At 43.9% G+C, this 14,721-nt stretch overlaps 1 protein-coding gene across 2 annotated transcripts in view; it reads left to right on the plus strand.

Moving 5' to 3' along the window:
* LOC144762259 (uncharacterized) overlaps positions 1-14,448 on the plus strand; it is a 75,003-nt gene extending 60,555 nt beyond the window's left edge. The window contains exons 2-3 of one of the 2 annotated variants that reach the window (XR_013596070.1): positions 642-4,091; positions 14,238-14,448. Coding sequence is in view for 1 of the 2 variants with exons in the window: in XM_078647404.1 (XP_078503530.1) it covers positions 1,053-2,996 (1,944 nt within the window). In the remaining variant the exon portion in view is untranslated. Of the gene's footprint in view, positions 1-641; positions 5,067-14,237 lie in introns of those variants that run through there. The other variant, XM_078647404.1, reaches the window with a different exon arrangement.
* The last annotated feature ends 273 nt before the right edge of the window (positions 14,449-14,721 follow it).

Consider the following 14,721-nt stretch of genomic DNA (forward strand, 5'->3'; position numbering starts at 1 on the left):
GTGCTCAAGTTGAGTCGGAACAGTTTTGCAGGGGTGTAATAGAAGCGCTGCAGGAATTAATAATGTGTGAATCGTAGCCTAGCTTATGCTGTTATTTGTTCCGTTTGAAGGCAGCAGTACGACCATTGATTATCAGTAATGTCGAACCCGAGTTCTAGGTTCCACCGAGCCGGACAGGTAGGTACCTCCCGTTGCACTTGTATGGCGTGATACAGCATGGAGATCAATCGGCGAGTCAGCGCGGAGCAACATGTGTAATGGAGCGAAGGTTGGGGGTTCTTGTGGGAATTCTGGGGGAATAGATTGTATTCCCTGACAGAGTCAGACGTAAAGGAAGATGTTTAGCGAGGACGGTTGTAACCCTTGAAGCAATTGCTCCGAGGTCAGAAACGTCCCGTTTAGATAACTTAAAAAGCAACCTTCTCTGGTGTCTTGGTTACTGCTTGAGTCCACACTCCTCAATAGAAGGGGACCACGGAAGGGGTGTATACCCTTACTCTGCTGATTGCATTTTTACAATCAAAGTGTAATCTAGAATTTCTTCACCTTACTTATCAATAGGTACAATTAAATGCCTATAGATTTTTGTGATGGACCCTGCATTTCAGCTTATTTAGAGTCTCTTTTTCTTAATCTTACAGGTGAAATAAGTGCACTGATAAACGAAAACGATAAAGCCATTTAACATCACTCGTGTAGGAAGTGATGTAAAAACAGCATACCTCGAAATCTCTTTCCTTGAAGGCTAATACCTCGCTAAAATCTTTTTTTACAACGGAAAACCAAAACTGCCCAATGAGGTCTGTACTTGGCTCTTAGGCATCAGATGATAGACAAAGAAGATATAACACACTGACATACTGAAGCAAGCCTTATGAGGTGCTCATTACAAAGGAAGAGATAACCGGGTGTCAGAAAGAACACACAGGAGAGAAACCATATGAATGTCACAAAACATTTCTTCAGCAGAGAAAGAGCAAGTGTGACATCTGCATCTTCATACTGGAGAAAAGCCATATTGAGGGACTGATTGTGGAAACGATTTTCCTGAAATGAAAGACCTAATGCACCATCAGAGTGTCCATGTAGGGGACAAGCCACATAAATATACAGAATGTAATAAAGTGTTTGGAAGGAAGAAGAATCTAGAGCAGCATCTACAAATCCATGCTGGTGAACAACCATATGAAGTGACACAATGCGACAAAGCATTTATAACAGATGGAAATTTAAAACAACATCAGAAAGTCCACTCTAGAGAGAAACCAAATGAATGTACAGAATGTAATAAAGTGTTCAGATGGGAGAAGAATCTAAACCAACATCAGAAAATCCACACTGGGGAGAAACGGTATCAATGTACAGAGTTTGACAAGGCATTTATTGCAAAGCAAAGTTTAGAAATACATCAGCAGGTTTACACAGGAGAAACAGCACATAAATGTACACAATGTGACAAAGCATTTATTACCAGTGGAAACCTAATGAAACACCAAAAAGTCCACACTGGGGAGAAACCGTATGAATGTACAGAATGTAATAAATTGTTCCGAAGGAAGAATTATCTAAAGCAACATCAGAAAATCCACACTGGGGAGAAACTTTATCAATGTACAGAGTGTGACAAGGAATTTATTACCAGTGGAAACCTAAAGAAACATCAGAAAGTCCACACTGGGGAGAAACCAAATGAATGTACAGAATGTAATAAAGTATTCCGAAGTAAGGATTCCCTAAAGCAACATCAGAAAATCCACACTGGGGAGAAACGGTATAAATGTACAGAGTGTGACAAGGCATTTATTACCAATGGACAGCTAATGAAACATCAGAAAGTCCACACTGGGGAGAAACCGTATGAATGTACAGAATGTGACAAAGCATTTATAACAAATGGAGAGCTAAAACGACATCAGAAAATCCACACTGGGGAGAAACCATATGAATGTACAGAGTGCGAGAAAGCATTTATAAGAAATGAAAAGCTGAAACAGCATCAGAAAATCCACACTGGGGAGAAACCATATCAATGCACTGAATGTGATAAAGCATTTATAACAAGTGGTGAACTAAAACGACATCAGAAAATCCACACTGGGGAGAAACCGTATCAATGTACAGAGTGTGACAAAGCATTTTCAACAAATGGAAAGCTAGAACGGCATCAGAAAAGGCACACTGGGCAGAAACCATATCAATGTACAGAGTGTGACAAAGCATTTATAACAAATAGAGAGCTGGAGCAGCATCAGAAAATCTACACTGGGGAGAAACCATATCAATGCACTGAATGTGATAAAGCATTTATAACAAATGGAGAGCTAAAACGACATCAGAAAATCCACACTGGGGAGAAACCATATCAATGTACAGAGTTTGACAAAGCATTTATAACAAATGGAGAGCTGAAGCAGCACCAGAAAATCCACACTGGGGAGAAACCATATCAATGCACTGAATGTGACAAAGCATTTATAACAACTGGTAATCTAAAACAACATCAGAAAATCCACACTGGGGAGAAACCATATCAATGTACAGAGTGTGACAAAGCATTTATAACAAATGGAAAGCTAAAACGGCATCAGAAAATCCACACTGGGGAGAAACCATATCAATGTACAGAGTGTGACAAAGCATTTATAACAAATAGAGAGCTGGAGCAGCATCAGAAAATGCATACTGGTGTGAAACCATATGAATGTACAGAATGCAACAAGGCATTTATTACCAATGGAAACCTGAAGCAACATCAGAAAATCCACAATGGGGAGAAACTGTATCAATGTACAGAGTGTGACAAGGCATTTATTACCAATGGAGGCCTAAAACGACATCAGAAAATCCACACTGGGGAGGAATCGTATGGGTATACTGAAAGGGACAAGGCATTTATTACAAATACATACCTGAAGCAACATAAAAAAATCCACACTGGGGAGAAACCATATGAATATACAGATGCGACAAGGCATTTATCACCAATAAAGGCCTAAAACGACATCAGAAAATCCAAACTGGGGGAAGCCATATCACTGTACAGAGTGTGACAAAGCATTTGTAATAAATGGACAGCTAAAACAACATCAGAAAATTCACACTGGGGTGATACCGTATGAATGCACAGAACGCGACAAAGCATTTGTAACAAATGGAACGATAAAACAGCATCAGAAAATCCACACTGGGGAGAAGCCATATCAATGTATAGAGTGTGACAAACAATTTTTAACAAATGGACAGCTAAAGCGACATCAACAAATCCACACTGGGGGGAAACCGTATGAATGCACAGAATGCAACAAGGCGTTTATCACCAATGGAGGCCTAAACCGACATAAGAAAATCCACACTGGGGAGAAGCCATATCAATGTACAAAGTGTGATAAAGCATTCATAACAAATGGAGACCTAGAACGACATCAGAAAATCCACACTGGGTGATAAGCCATATCAATGTACAGAATGCGATAGGGCATTTGTAACAATGGACAGCTAAAACAACATAAAAAACTTCACACTGCGCGGTAACTATATCAATGTACAGAGTGTGACAAGGCCTTTATTGCAAAGCAAAGTTAAAAAATACAACAGAACCTCCACACTGGAGAGAAGCCATATGAATGCACTGAATGTAACATGGGATTTTTTAGAAAGAAAAATGTTATTACCCATAAGAAAGTTCACACGGGAGAGAAACCATATCAATGTATAGAATGTGACAAAGCATTCATAACTGGAGAGCTAAAGCAACATGAGAATATCCACACGGAGAGAAATCCTATGTATGCTAAGAATGTAATAAAGTCTTCCGCAGGAAGAATAAGTTAACGCAACATCAGCAAATCCACACTAGGGAACCACCTTATTAATGTACAGAATGTGACAAGATTTATTACAAATCCAAAATCAATGACATCAGAATGTTTACACAGGTGAGAAACTATATAAATGTATTGAAAGTGACAATATATTTATAAGAAATGGAGAGCTAACGCAACATCAAATGTCCACACTGAAGACTGCACGGAATGAGGCAAGGCATTCATTAGGAAGGGAGACTTAAAACAACATCAAAAGTTCCCACTGAGGTAAATTTCTATGAATGTACAGAATGCGACAAAGTATTCTTGGAAGTAACCGCTTGAATGTACAGAAAGTGACAAGGCATTTATTACATGGGCACAGCACAAACCATCAGAAAGTCCACACAGGGGAGAAATCCCATCAGTGTACTTACTGTGACTAGGCATTTGTTAAAAAAGCAACCTAGGATGACATCAGAAAGATCACATGGGATAGAAATGATATGACTGCACTGAATTCAACCAAACAGTTATTAGAAAGGCACAGCTAATGTAATATCAAAGTCCACAAAGTGAAGAAAGTCATGACACAAATGAATGAATGAATGAATGAATGAAGCCCGATTTATATAGCGCAACTTAGCCCCAAAGGGCGTCAAGGCGCCTAGCCAAATAAACTGAGGGGCCAGAGAGCATGATTAATGGTAGGCCTTAGTGAAATACCACGTTTTTAGAGCTTTCTTGAAATGAGCCATAGTGGGTTGTATTTTGATCTCAGGGGGAAGGGCGTTCCACAGTTTAGGGGCCACAGATGAAAAAGCTCTTCCGCCCCATCTGACCTTGTTTGTCCGAGGGACGGAGAGGAGATTCTTATTAGCAGAGCGTAGATTTCTGCTGGGGGTATAGGGAATCAGAAGGGAGCTTATGGCTTCAGAGCTGCCTCCAGATAAAGCACTAAAAACTAGGCATAAGATTTTAAAGGAGACTCTGGACTGGATCGGAAGCCAGTGAAGACTCTTCTTGGCAAAGAATGCATATCATAACAAATATGTACAGGTATTTGTTAAAAAAGAAAGACCAACCACAACATCAACAAGCATTTGCAATGCAATAGGTCTCGCATGGATTACGTTTTAGCTATTGGCATGGCTAAATATTGCAACACCAATTGCAACAAAAGTCTATAAATTGTAGGCCAAAAAAATGTGTATTTATTTTTGTAGCAATGTTGGCATGCTGCGCTTTAGATAAATATTTTTAACCTCTTCGACGCTCATGATGAGCTGAGCTCGTCATGAGCCATGGCGCTCCAGTGTTCATGAGGAGCTCAGCTCGTCATGGCCCGTGGAACGCTCAGGTGCGGGGAGAATTCCCCCGCTGTGCTGAGCGTTCCACGGAGTCAATACACCTGTGACGAGCTCAGCTCGTCATGAGTACCGGAGCGCCATAGCTCATGACGAGCTGAGCTCGTCATGAGCATGGGGGCGCTGTGCGTGCCCCCCTCACCCCCAGCACAGCAGGGGAATCACCCCAGCAGCGAAGGGGTTAAAAGTAAAGTGCGCCATACTGCGATTGCTACAATACTTAATTGTGGATGCGTTAACAATTGATGTGTGCACTGATGGCTGGTGGTGTGTGTGCCTGTAGAAATTGTGCACTGATAGCTGGTGGTGTGTGTGCCTGGTGGAAGTGTGCACTGCAGGCTGGTGGTGTGTATGCCTGGTGAAAGCGTGCACTGACGGCTGGTGGTATGTGCCTGGTGAAAGCGTGCACTGACAGCTGGTGGTGTGTGTGTGCCTGGTGAAAGTGTGCACTGACGTCTGGTGGTGTGTGCCTGGTGGAAGTGTGCACTGACGGCTGGGCTGTTTGTGCCCAGTGAAAGCGTGCACTGATGACTGATGGTGTCTGTGCCTGGTGAAAGTGTGCACTGACTGTGTGGTTGTATGTGTGGTTGTGTGTGTGGTTGGTTGTGTGTGTGTGGTTGTGGTTGTGTGTGTGGTTGCATGGTTGGGTGTGGTTGTGTGTGTGTGTGGTTGTGTGTGTGTGGTTGTGTGTGTGGTTGTGTGTGATTTTGTGTGTGGGGTTGTGTGTGGTTGTATGTGTGGTTGCGTGTGTGGTTGTGTGTGCGGTTGTATGTGCGGTTGTGAGTGGTTGTGGTTGTGGTTGTGTGTGTGTGGTTGTGTGTGTGTGGTTGTGTGTGTGGTTGTGTGTGAGGTTGTGTGTGGTTGTATGTGTGGTTGCGTGTGTGGTTGCGTGTGTGGTTGTGTGTGAGGTTGTGTGTGGGGTTGTGTGTGGTTGTATGTGTGGTTGTGTGTGGGTGTATGTGTGGTTTTGTGTGTGGTTGTGTGGTTGTGGTTGTGTGTGTGGTTGTGTGTGTGTGGTTGTGTGTGTGGTTGTGTGTTGTTGTGTGTGTGGTTGTGTGTGTGGTTGATTTTTAGATCTGCATATTATTCCTAGAACTAGAGGTCATGTTTTAATATTCCTGAATGGCCCAGATAGCATTAGAAAATATTGTTTCATGGAAAGGGTGCGGATTTGTGCGACAGTAGAACTTGCAATGATAGATCTAATAGTAAATTATATAAATAGGCGTCAGGTAAATGCAGTAAAAGAGCAGAGAAAGACCAGTTGGACACTTGGCCAACTGCAGGCACGGCAGCGGTGTGCTCAGATTAGCACTACAGCCTGTACCCGTCATCAAACCCCATGTTTATTTTGTGTAAACTGAGTTATCGCCTTCACTACCTGCTAAAACAAGATATGATTGTATTTTTTTCCATTAGCAATTTGTATGCTCCAGCTTATGTCTACATCCAAGTACAAACTTGTGTAACACACACAGTAAGGTCATTTATGGCATACTACCAGGCACACTTCATATATAATAAATCAGCATACCACTATTTAATGAATTTAACAAAGAATTCGGCAAACTGGACTCGCCACATTTATTCATAGCCTGTTACCACTTTCAAATATTTGAAAACATCAATTTAATCTATTCTTTATTTGGCGAAACAAAGACACAGTCAAGGCGTCCACAAATTCAGAATCATAAACAAAATACGCAGGAGGTTTTCGAAATGAATTTTTCCACATTAGCCCCAGGAGTAATGTGCAGCGCTCCTGCTTCAGAGATCTACGCGCCCCATCACCCCTAGGCAAGAGCTTGAGTGATGTTTTCTGAGGTAATCCTCCAAAATTCTGCTTCCGTCTTACCTGTCGCTTTTGATCAGCGGTGCGTAGCATTGAAACTGCACTCGGCGAGCAGGAGCCATCGCGCAATAAGGACACTCCACACTTACCTCATGGATAGCATAAAAGGTCACTTTTATTTTAGGACAGTCAAAAACAGAAATCCGCAACTTTGCATTTATTGTTATATAGATAAAACTTTTGAATATTACCCCAACACATTTCCCCATACTGACTTAAAAACACCAATTCCCCAACAATTCATCATTTGCAAAATCCCCAAACTGTGAAATTCCAAACCAATATTTTTCTCTCCAAATGTTTCCTTTTTACCATTTTCCACCTACCCTCCCCCCACCCCCAGAGGGAAAGGATAAGTCCGCTCTAGACTATCCTATCCCCCCCAAAAGAACGCCACCCAGGAAAACCAACGAGTTTTCCTGCCCCACCCCAAAATAGGAAAATGTAAAAATGTTTTAATTGACTTTGTTAGTACACCATAACTCAACGCCCCAGAAACGAGCCAACCAATCCCGCAACTCCATGAGGTAATAAGCCTATCCCCATTGAGACAAATGCACTCCATCCTGTCTGAACAAGTGCAGCTCTTTGCCGGAAATAAGTTTGTCAACTAAAACATGAATTCCCATTGCCGAGCAATATGTTTTCATGGCTCTATTCAGCTTCCGGCGAGCTCTCCCCACTGCTGAATGCGTGCGAGCCCCCCTCCATTGCTGTCGATATATAACTTCTGTCCATACAACAGCCGTACCTACCCAATTGTCTTTAATCACAGCTAAGTCTAGTTGCATCTGATGAATGAGTGAAAGACCTGAAAGCTCCCCCAAATGTAATATTAAAAGATCTGGAAATCCCCACTCAGTAGCCAATTTAGACAATAAAGGAAAAAGATCTCTCCACTTCATTCCCCCAACCCCTTTCCACAGTACTTCATGGTCTTTACTATGCAAACCCAAGGCTCTTCCACAGATTTGTTGTTCCGCAAAGACCGCTGACCATTTCATAAAGGAGTGTCCTAAGATCCACGTCCTTTTTCTCCTTGGAAAAAAAAAATTCAACTTAAGAATAGAAACCAGAATTAAACAGCATAGATACAAAATGTGAACTGCATTCAATGACGAACATATCTGTAACAGCAATCAGATTTTCAACGACCCAAATTTTGCAACTCCTCCTTCCCCCAACCCAATCTGGACGCCTCCGTGGCCGCTCCAATGCGAAAGTAGTGAGTCCCATATAGCATTGGATTTTCCCCAGCCAATGCTAACACTTTCCTCAACACAGCCAAGAATTGGAAACAGGTAATCTTAAACCCGTCATTGTGACAGAAAATAACCCCTGTTTGAAATTGAGGAGACTTAACAAAAGATTCTCATTCGCTCAAAGGGCAACAACCAACCACCCCATTACCACCCAACTGAATCCACGTTCCGTTTGCCATCTGACCTGTTTTTGACTGTCGTAACCAAATCCGTAAAAACAACCCCTTAAACACTTGTACCTCCGACGTTAAAAGACCCTTCTGATCCTTTAATCCAAGCAATTCCGAAATCCGAAAAGCACCAAAAAAACAGCCATAACATGCACAGCCTAAACCTGACTAATTCCCACTCATTGTAGCAAACTTTGGGCAGCCAAACTAAAAGTCTTTGTAAAGGATCAAAAGTAATTTGTTCCCTTAACGTGCATGGATGAACCTTGCTTCTGCTGAATCCTTTCAGCATCCTACGTAACAAAACCCCAACCCGCAACTCCACCCCCAACAACAACTGACTATAAAAAGAAATTCCTGAAAGTTTGCCTGAAATGGTTGTGTGCGACAACCCTTTGTCCATCAGATACAGCACAAAACGTAACATAAACTGCTCATTACCAACTGCTGCACCCCCTTGAGCTTGAGAAGAAGCATAAGATAAAAATTCGGACCACGCCTGACGGTAACTACGTCTCGTTGACTGCGCAATGGAGTGTTCCACCAATTCAGCAATTCTCACTCCCCCAAGTCCTAGATGTTCGAAGGTATCTCTGTCTTACAGCTGTCCGCCTTTGGCGCCAGCTCCCGAAATGCCTGCCAATTACAACGAGACAGAGCATCTGCTATGGAGTTATTTACGCCTCGGATGTGCTTCGCCTTAAACACAATGTTCAATTTCAGAGTTTGCAGCATAAAAGAACGTAATAAATGCAGAACCCTCACATCTCTAGCTCTCTGCCAGTTAACTAAGTTCACAACAGACATGTTGTCAATGTGAAAAAGTACACAGCGATTCTTGAAATCCTCACCCCACACCTGTAACGCCACCAGTAGAGGAAAGAACTCCAAGAAGGCGATGCTACGTCCTTGTTGTAACCAATGTGCCGGCCATCGCTCAGCACACCACCGTCCTTCCCAAAAGAGCCCAAAGCCTTGAGCCCCAGCGGCATCCAAAAACATTTGTATTTGCCACACAGTATCATCCTCAACAAAATTGATGGAGACACCATTGAAGTCTTCCAAATAACGCAACTATATATCCAGATCTTCTTTCACTGCTTTAGTCAAATGTATTCTATGGTGAGGAAGCGAAGCTCCTGACATGGAAAAACCAAGCCTTCTGCAGAACGTCTTACCTGGTCTCACCACTCTACAGGCAAAGTTCAAATAGCCAAGCAGACGCTGCACCTGCCTGAGCTCCAGCTTCCGCTGACATAACACTTCCCTTAAAAAGGTCTTAATTTCAACCACCTTTTCACCTGGCAGACAAGCTATCATCCTCTCAGTGTCTATCTCAATGCCTAGAAATGTCAATTTGGTAGTTGGCCCTGCAGTTTTTTCCGGAGCCAATGTCACTCCAAATTCCTCAAGCGGTACAAAAGGGGGTGGTGATGGACGGAGCATCAGAACCAATCAAACACTCACACCTCCATCACCACCCCCTTTTGTACCACTCCAAATTCCTCAGCCAGCCCCTGAAAACACGCCAAAACCTTTTCACACTGGTCACACTTAGCCTGGCCAATAAAAAAAAAATCATCCAAATAATGACACACTGCCGTATGCCCAGATTTCTTCACCAAACACCATTGAAGAAACGTACTGAATGTTTCAAAAAGAGAACAAGAGATGGAACATCCCATTGGCAAAACCCGATCAACATAAAAGGCGTCCTCAAAAAACATTCCCAGCAGTTCAAAATCCAACGGGTGGATGGGCAGCCGGCGGAAAGCAGACTGGACATCACATTTGGCCAAAAGCGCACCAGCTGCTGCCAAACGAACCAAACGCAAAGCGTCATCCACTGAAGCATAAGAGACCGCCGCGTCTTCTTGAGCAATGAAGTCATTTACTGACTGACCTTCTGGCCATGATAAGGGATGAATCAGGCGGAACTCACCTTCTGCCTTCTTCGGAATCACTCCCAAAGGAGAGACCATCAAATTTGGAAGGGGACACCCTGGGAAAGGACCAGCTATTCTGCCCAACTGCACTTCCTTACTCAATTTCGCACGAACCACCTGAAATAACTCTTTTGTCGATTTCAAATTGTCCGCCCAGCGCTGAGCCCGAGGGCCTTGGTAACCAATGCGAAAACCTAATTTAAAACCCCAAAACAGCTTAGCGGCGGCTTCCACATCCAGGTACTCATCCAAATACGGTAACATAGCCTGTAGCCTAACTGGGATAGGCGCCTTTTGGGACAACAGATGCACCGGCCCCCCTGCCCCTCTGACCCCTCCCATGGTCCCCAAAGTGCTGGCTGGGAAAACACCTTGAAATTGGGTGTCTCCCCCCACACTGCGAGCACTCGTGCTTGAACTTGCAGTATTGCCGGATACAGGAACCGCGGTTAAAACTCCAACATGCTCCTGTTGCCGGCAACTGTGCTCTGCCAACACCACCCGCCCCCAATGGAGTGGGACGCTGCAGAAAGGGCCGATAAGTGATGGGGAGGCGACTTGCTGTATGGATAGTCATTGATGTCTGGTGAACCGACATCCATTGTAGCCAAAGCTCTTGGTCTACTTCCCCCCCAGGTTTGTCATTGTCAAGACTTAACCGGGCCCTAAACTCCTCGTCGTAGTTAAGCCAGGAGTACCCACCTACCTGCAAGTGTGCCCGTCTAATGATGTCAATGTATTTAAATAAAGCCACCGCCCGTTCGGGACGCCTTTCACAATACACACTCGCGTATATGAGAAAGGCAGCCGTCCAGTTTTCTATGCTCTTAGGAACCCTCGGGCGGCATGCCAGTTCCAACTCTTCTTCTTTCGAGCCCTGTTTGGACTGCAGTTCTCTATGCAATAATCTAAAGACATCCACAAAGTCGTGGTTCCAAATTTTTTGTCTTGTCTTTTCCGATAGATGTGTGCCCAAAGGCATGGCCAAACCCATATAAGGCAATTTTGTCCTACCTGTACCTTGACCCAGACTCTGCTTTGTATGCACCACAGTCGGCACTGAACTTGCATTACTTACAGACCCAACAATGTCTTGAGATCCTGAACCTAACTTTGGCAGTACCTGAGAAATAGTTCTTGAAACCACAGGAACATTTGCAAACACCGCAATACCACCCCTTTGAATGGCAACATTGCCACTCAGCACAGGCCGCTTCCACGCAGACCACCAATCATTCCTACCTGAAGGCAGTTGCGAAGCTCTGTGCTGAAGGATCATCACGCCTATGATGTCCGACACGCCGCCTGCTAGCCGCTGAGAAATCCGCTCCAGAATTCTGTAAGACACTAGCAGACGTGAAATGACCCCTTCTCCCCCTACCCAACTTCTGACTGAAAAGTCCAGAAGCCGCATCTTGTGACAAAACTTCAACAGGAGTAACCACATTTTCTTTATCATGCCCATCCAAATCATGACTTTGCTCCAAATTAACATTTCCGGTATCACCACTTGTACTTGGCATTTCGCCATCACCAATGCCCCCATCATAAATCTCCCAATAGGTCACAGGAGTCTGACTAGAACTCCCGGCCGTTGCCCTTAAATCCGCAACAGATCCGCCTCGGGCATACTTAGACTTACCAAAAGCCGCATTGAACTTCGCCTTAACTGTGACACAGAACTGACCCCAGAGTCCGCTACCAATTCCTCGCCGCTCCAGCAAGGAACCGCCATTAACTTACCCTGCCTCCGATCCTGGAGTACACCAGGCGCCTCATCGTTGGTCACGTGTGAATGTTCAACCCACAAACATCCCAAAGCAGAGTCAAAATCTAATTGAGGGTGGTGCGGCGGTTGGGTTCTGGATACACCGCCAACACCCCACTGTCCGAGCTGCTAGTGAGAATTGAACTTTGACCTCCCACCCTTGAAGACCCCACCTCACACCTATTATCCAGAAAAACCTCCTCCTCATCGCTGTCAGTAGAATAATCCACTAATGTGCCGCTGCAACCACCCTCCCATACAGCTGGCGCTATGTTAATGGTCGAATAGTCACTCTGTAGAGTCTGTACGTGTGGCGGTATCATGCCAGTAAATGCTGCCTCCTTATGTAGTAGCAACCCTTCAGCCGACCTGTTAATGTCTCTGGCTCCTGCTGCACCGTCCTGAACCAACGCTCCCTCACTGAAAACACACTGCTGGGCGCTATACACAACACTGACGCTGCCTCTGCCGCCCTCTTCCCAACCCTTTTCACTGTTTTGGGCACTAAAATGCCAGAGCGACCCCTCAAAACACCTGGGGCAGAAGCAGCGGCGCCCTTTTCCCTTGAATTCTCCTTCCTGAGGAGCGCGCTCGATGCACCTGGGAGGTGGGGGCTGATGCAGGAATCGATACCAAGGGGGAGGGGCGGCTAGACTGCGGCAGACATGGAGCAACTGCCGGACTCACCCCTCTTGCCGCCACACGCCTCGGGCGCTTAGGTTCCTCAGCGCCTTCCAAAGAAGCTCCAGGGCGCAATAAATCACCGCGACCAACTGCCAGCAAAGCTCTGACAGCCTCCTTCACAATAGCATCCTCCATTATAAAATGTCCCATCTCTCAGCACCGCCGAACAAAACGCTCCGCGACGCCTGTCAGAAATCGCCTCAGCTGACAGAAAACAGCGCGTCACCAAACGAAGCTGCGCCACTCCTCTCCCTCACGCCGATGACAGCCCCTCCCGCCTTGCTCGCCCACTAAAAACCTTCCCTTTCCCAACTCCTGCCCAATCCCCGCGCATGGACCGTTCCATTGCGCGAATTTTCCCAGGGGGACACCGGCTCGTGCCACATCCCCCCTGGGACCAATCAAGAGAACTAATTGTTCTTTGAACACAGCTGAGTGGCAAGGTAATAGCATCTCAAGCGCAAACACCTCAGCGCAAGCACCTCAAGGCAAAGATAAAAGCAGAATCGCTGAATGTACAACTGGCCACTAGGGGCTCAGAAACAATTAGAAATTGCTTACAGCTGGTGAAATGTCCATAGTATGGGATGTGAGGGGGTCGAGCAGCGGCTGCCATGCTACCATCCCAATTTGAATTTGCCATTTTATTTTCGCCCCAGCGATGGCCACAAACCCTAGGATCTTTGTGCGTGTGTTGCATGCTCCGATCCCAATCCCCCCGCTATGTTATCTTGTTTTTATTTTATTAGAAGTAAGCAAACCCTATTGAAGCCTAATACAAAACATGGAATTGTATCCTCTCAAACTGCAACTTCCATTGTGAGGAGAAAGATAAATCAAGGGCGTTTCACAAGATAGGGTCTTTTTAAAAATAAAATTAAAAAAATCCAATATGTTATTGAGACAAGTGCAAGCGAAATGTAACATCCTTGATTTTGACCCTATGGATTTCAAACTGCTTCAAAAACTCTAAAGTCACAAAACTAGTGAGTATATATGATTACCATAAAATTATGTTTCCTTCTCTCCCCTTTATCTATAAAGAACTACTGAACATTAGTCTACCAATGGTTAATAATGAATTTCCTATTTCACCTTACCAAATAATTCTACAGTTTTATATACTTCCCAATAAACTGATCGAAGAGAGATGCGCAATGGAATAAAAATATGTGTCTTTGAGTGTTATAATAATAAATATTATGAATTGGAATTTACTAGTCATGTAATGAGAGGTTTACGTTAAAAAAGATGCAGGCTTAAGAATGTGTTAAACTATCTGATTGAAAATTCAGCCTAATTCTAATGAATTTTGAATGCGTTGTGTATTTATTTGTCATTGTTTAAAAAGAAGACATCTATTATATGTCATTTTTCATTTTTAGGTAGTGTGTGGCAACTCCAGAAGAAGGCGCTGGTCGCCGAAACGCGCGTCGAGATATATTTGTGCCACTTTTTAAACTTTGAATATAATTTGTAATTTTGTCCATGATGTTGATTTTAATCTTATAGTTGAGAGTTGATTTATACTGTATATTTATGTGTTTTTCAATGAATTTTTTATTATGTTAATAAATATCTGAATGTGAACTGTAATTAGTGTTTCCCTCTCTATTATCTTTTTTATATGACTAGTTGTATTTAATTGCCTAGGTTGTTACATTTCGCTTGTTATTCTATCCCTGACCTAGGAATTACTAGATTCATTTTCTCAGGGGGTCCTTGATACTTATACATAAAATTGAGACCCGTGCATTCATCCCAGGGAGCCATTGTGTTTCACGTCAGCCTTCAGAAGGTCTCCATTTTATGTTTTTTTTTATGGGAAAGAAAAATGATTGCATGAACCAAACAAATCTGAGCCACAAG

Source organism: Lissotriton helveticus, chromosome 6 (genome assembly GCF_964261635.1).
Source record: "Lissotriton helveticus chromosome 6, aLisHel1.1, whole genome shotgun sequence".
In the NCBI taxonomy this organism is placed as follows: domain Eukaryota; kingdom Metazoa; phylum Chordata; class Amphibia; order Caudata; family Salamandridae; genus Lissotriton; species Lissotriton helveticus.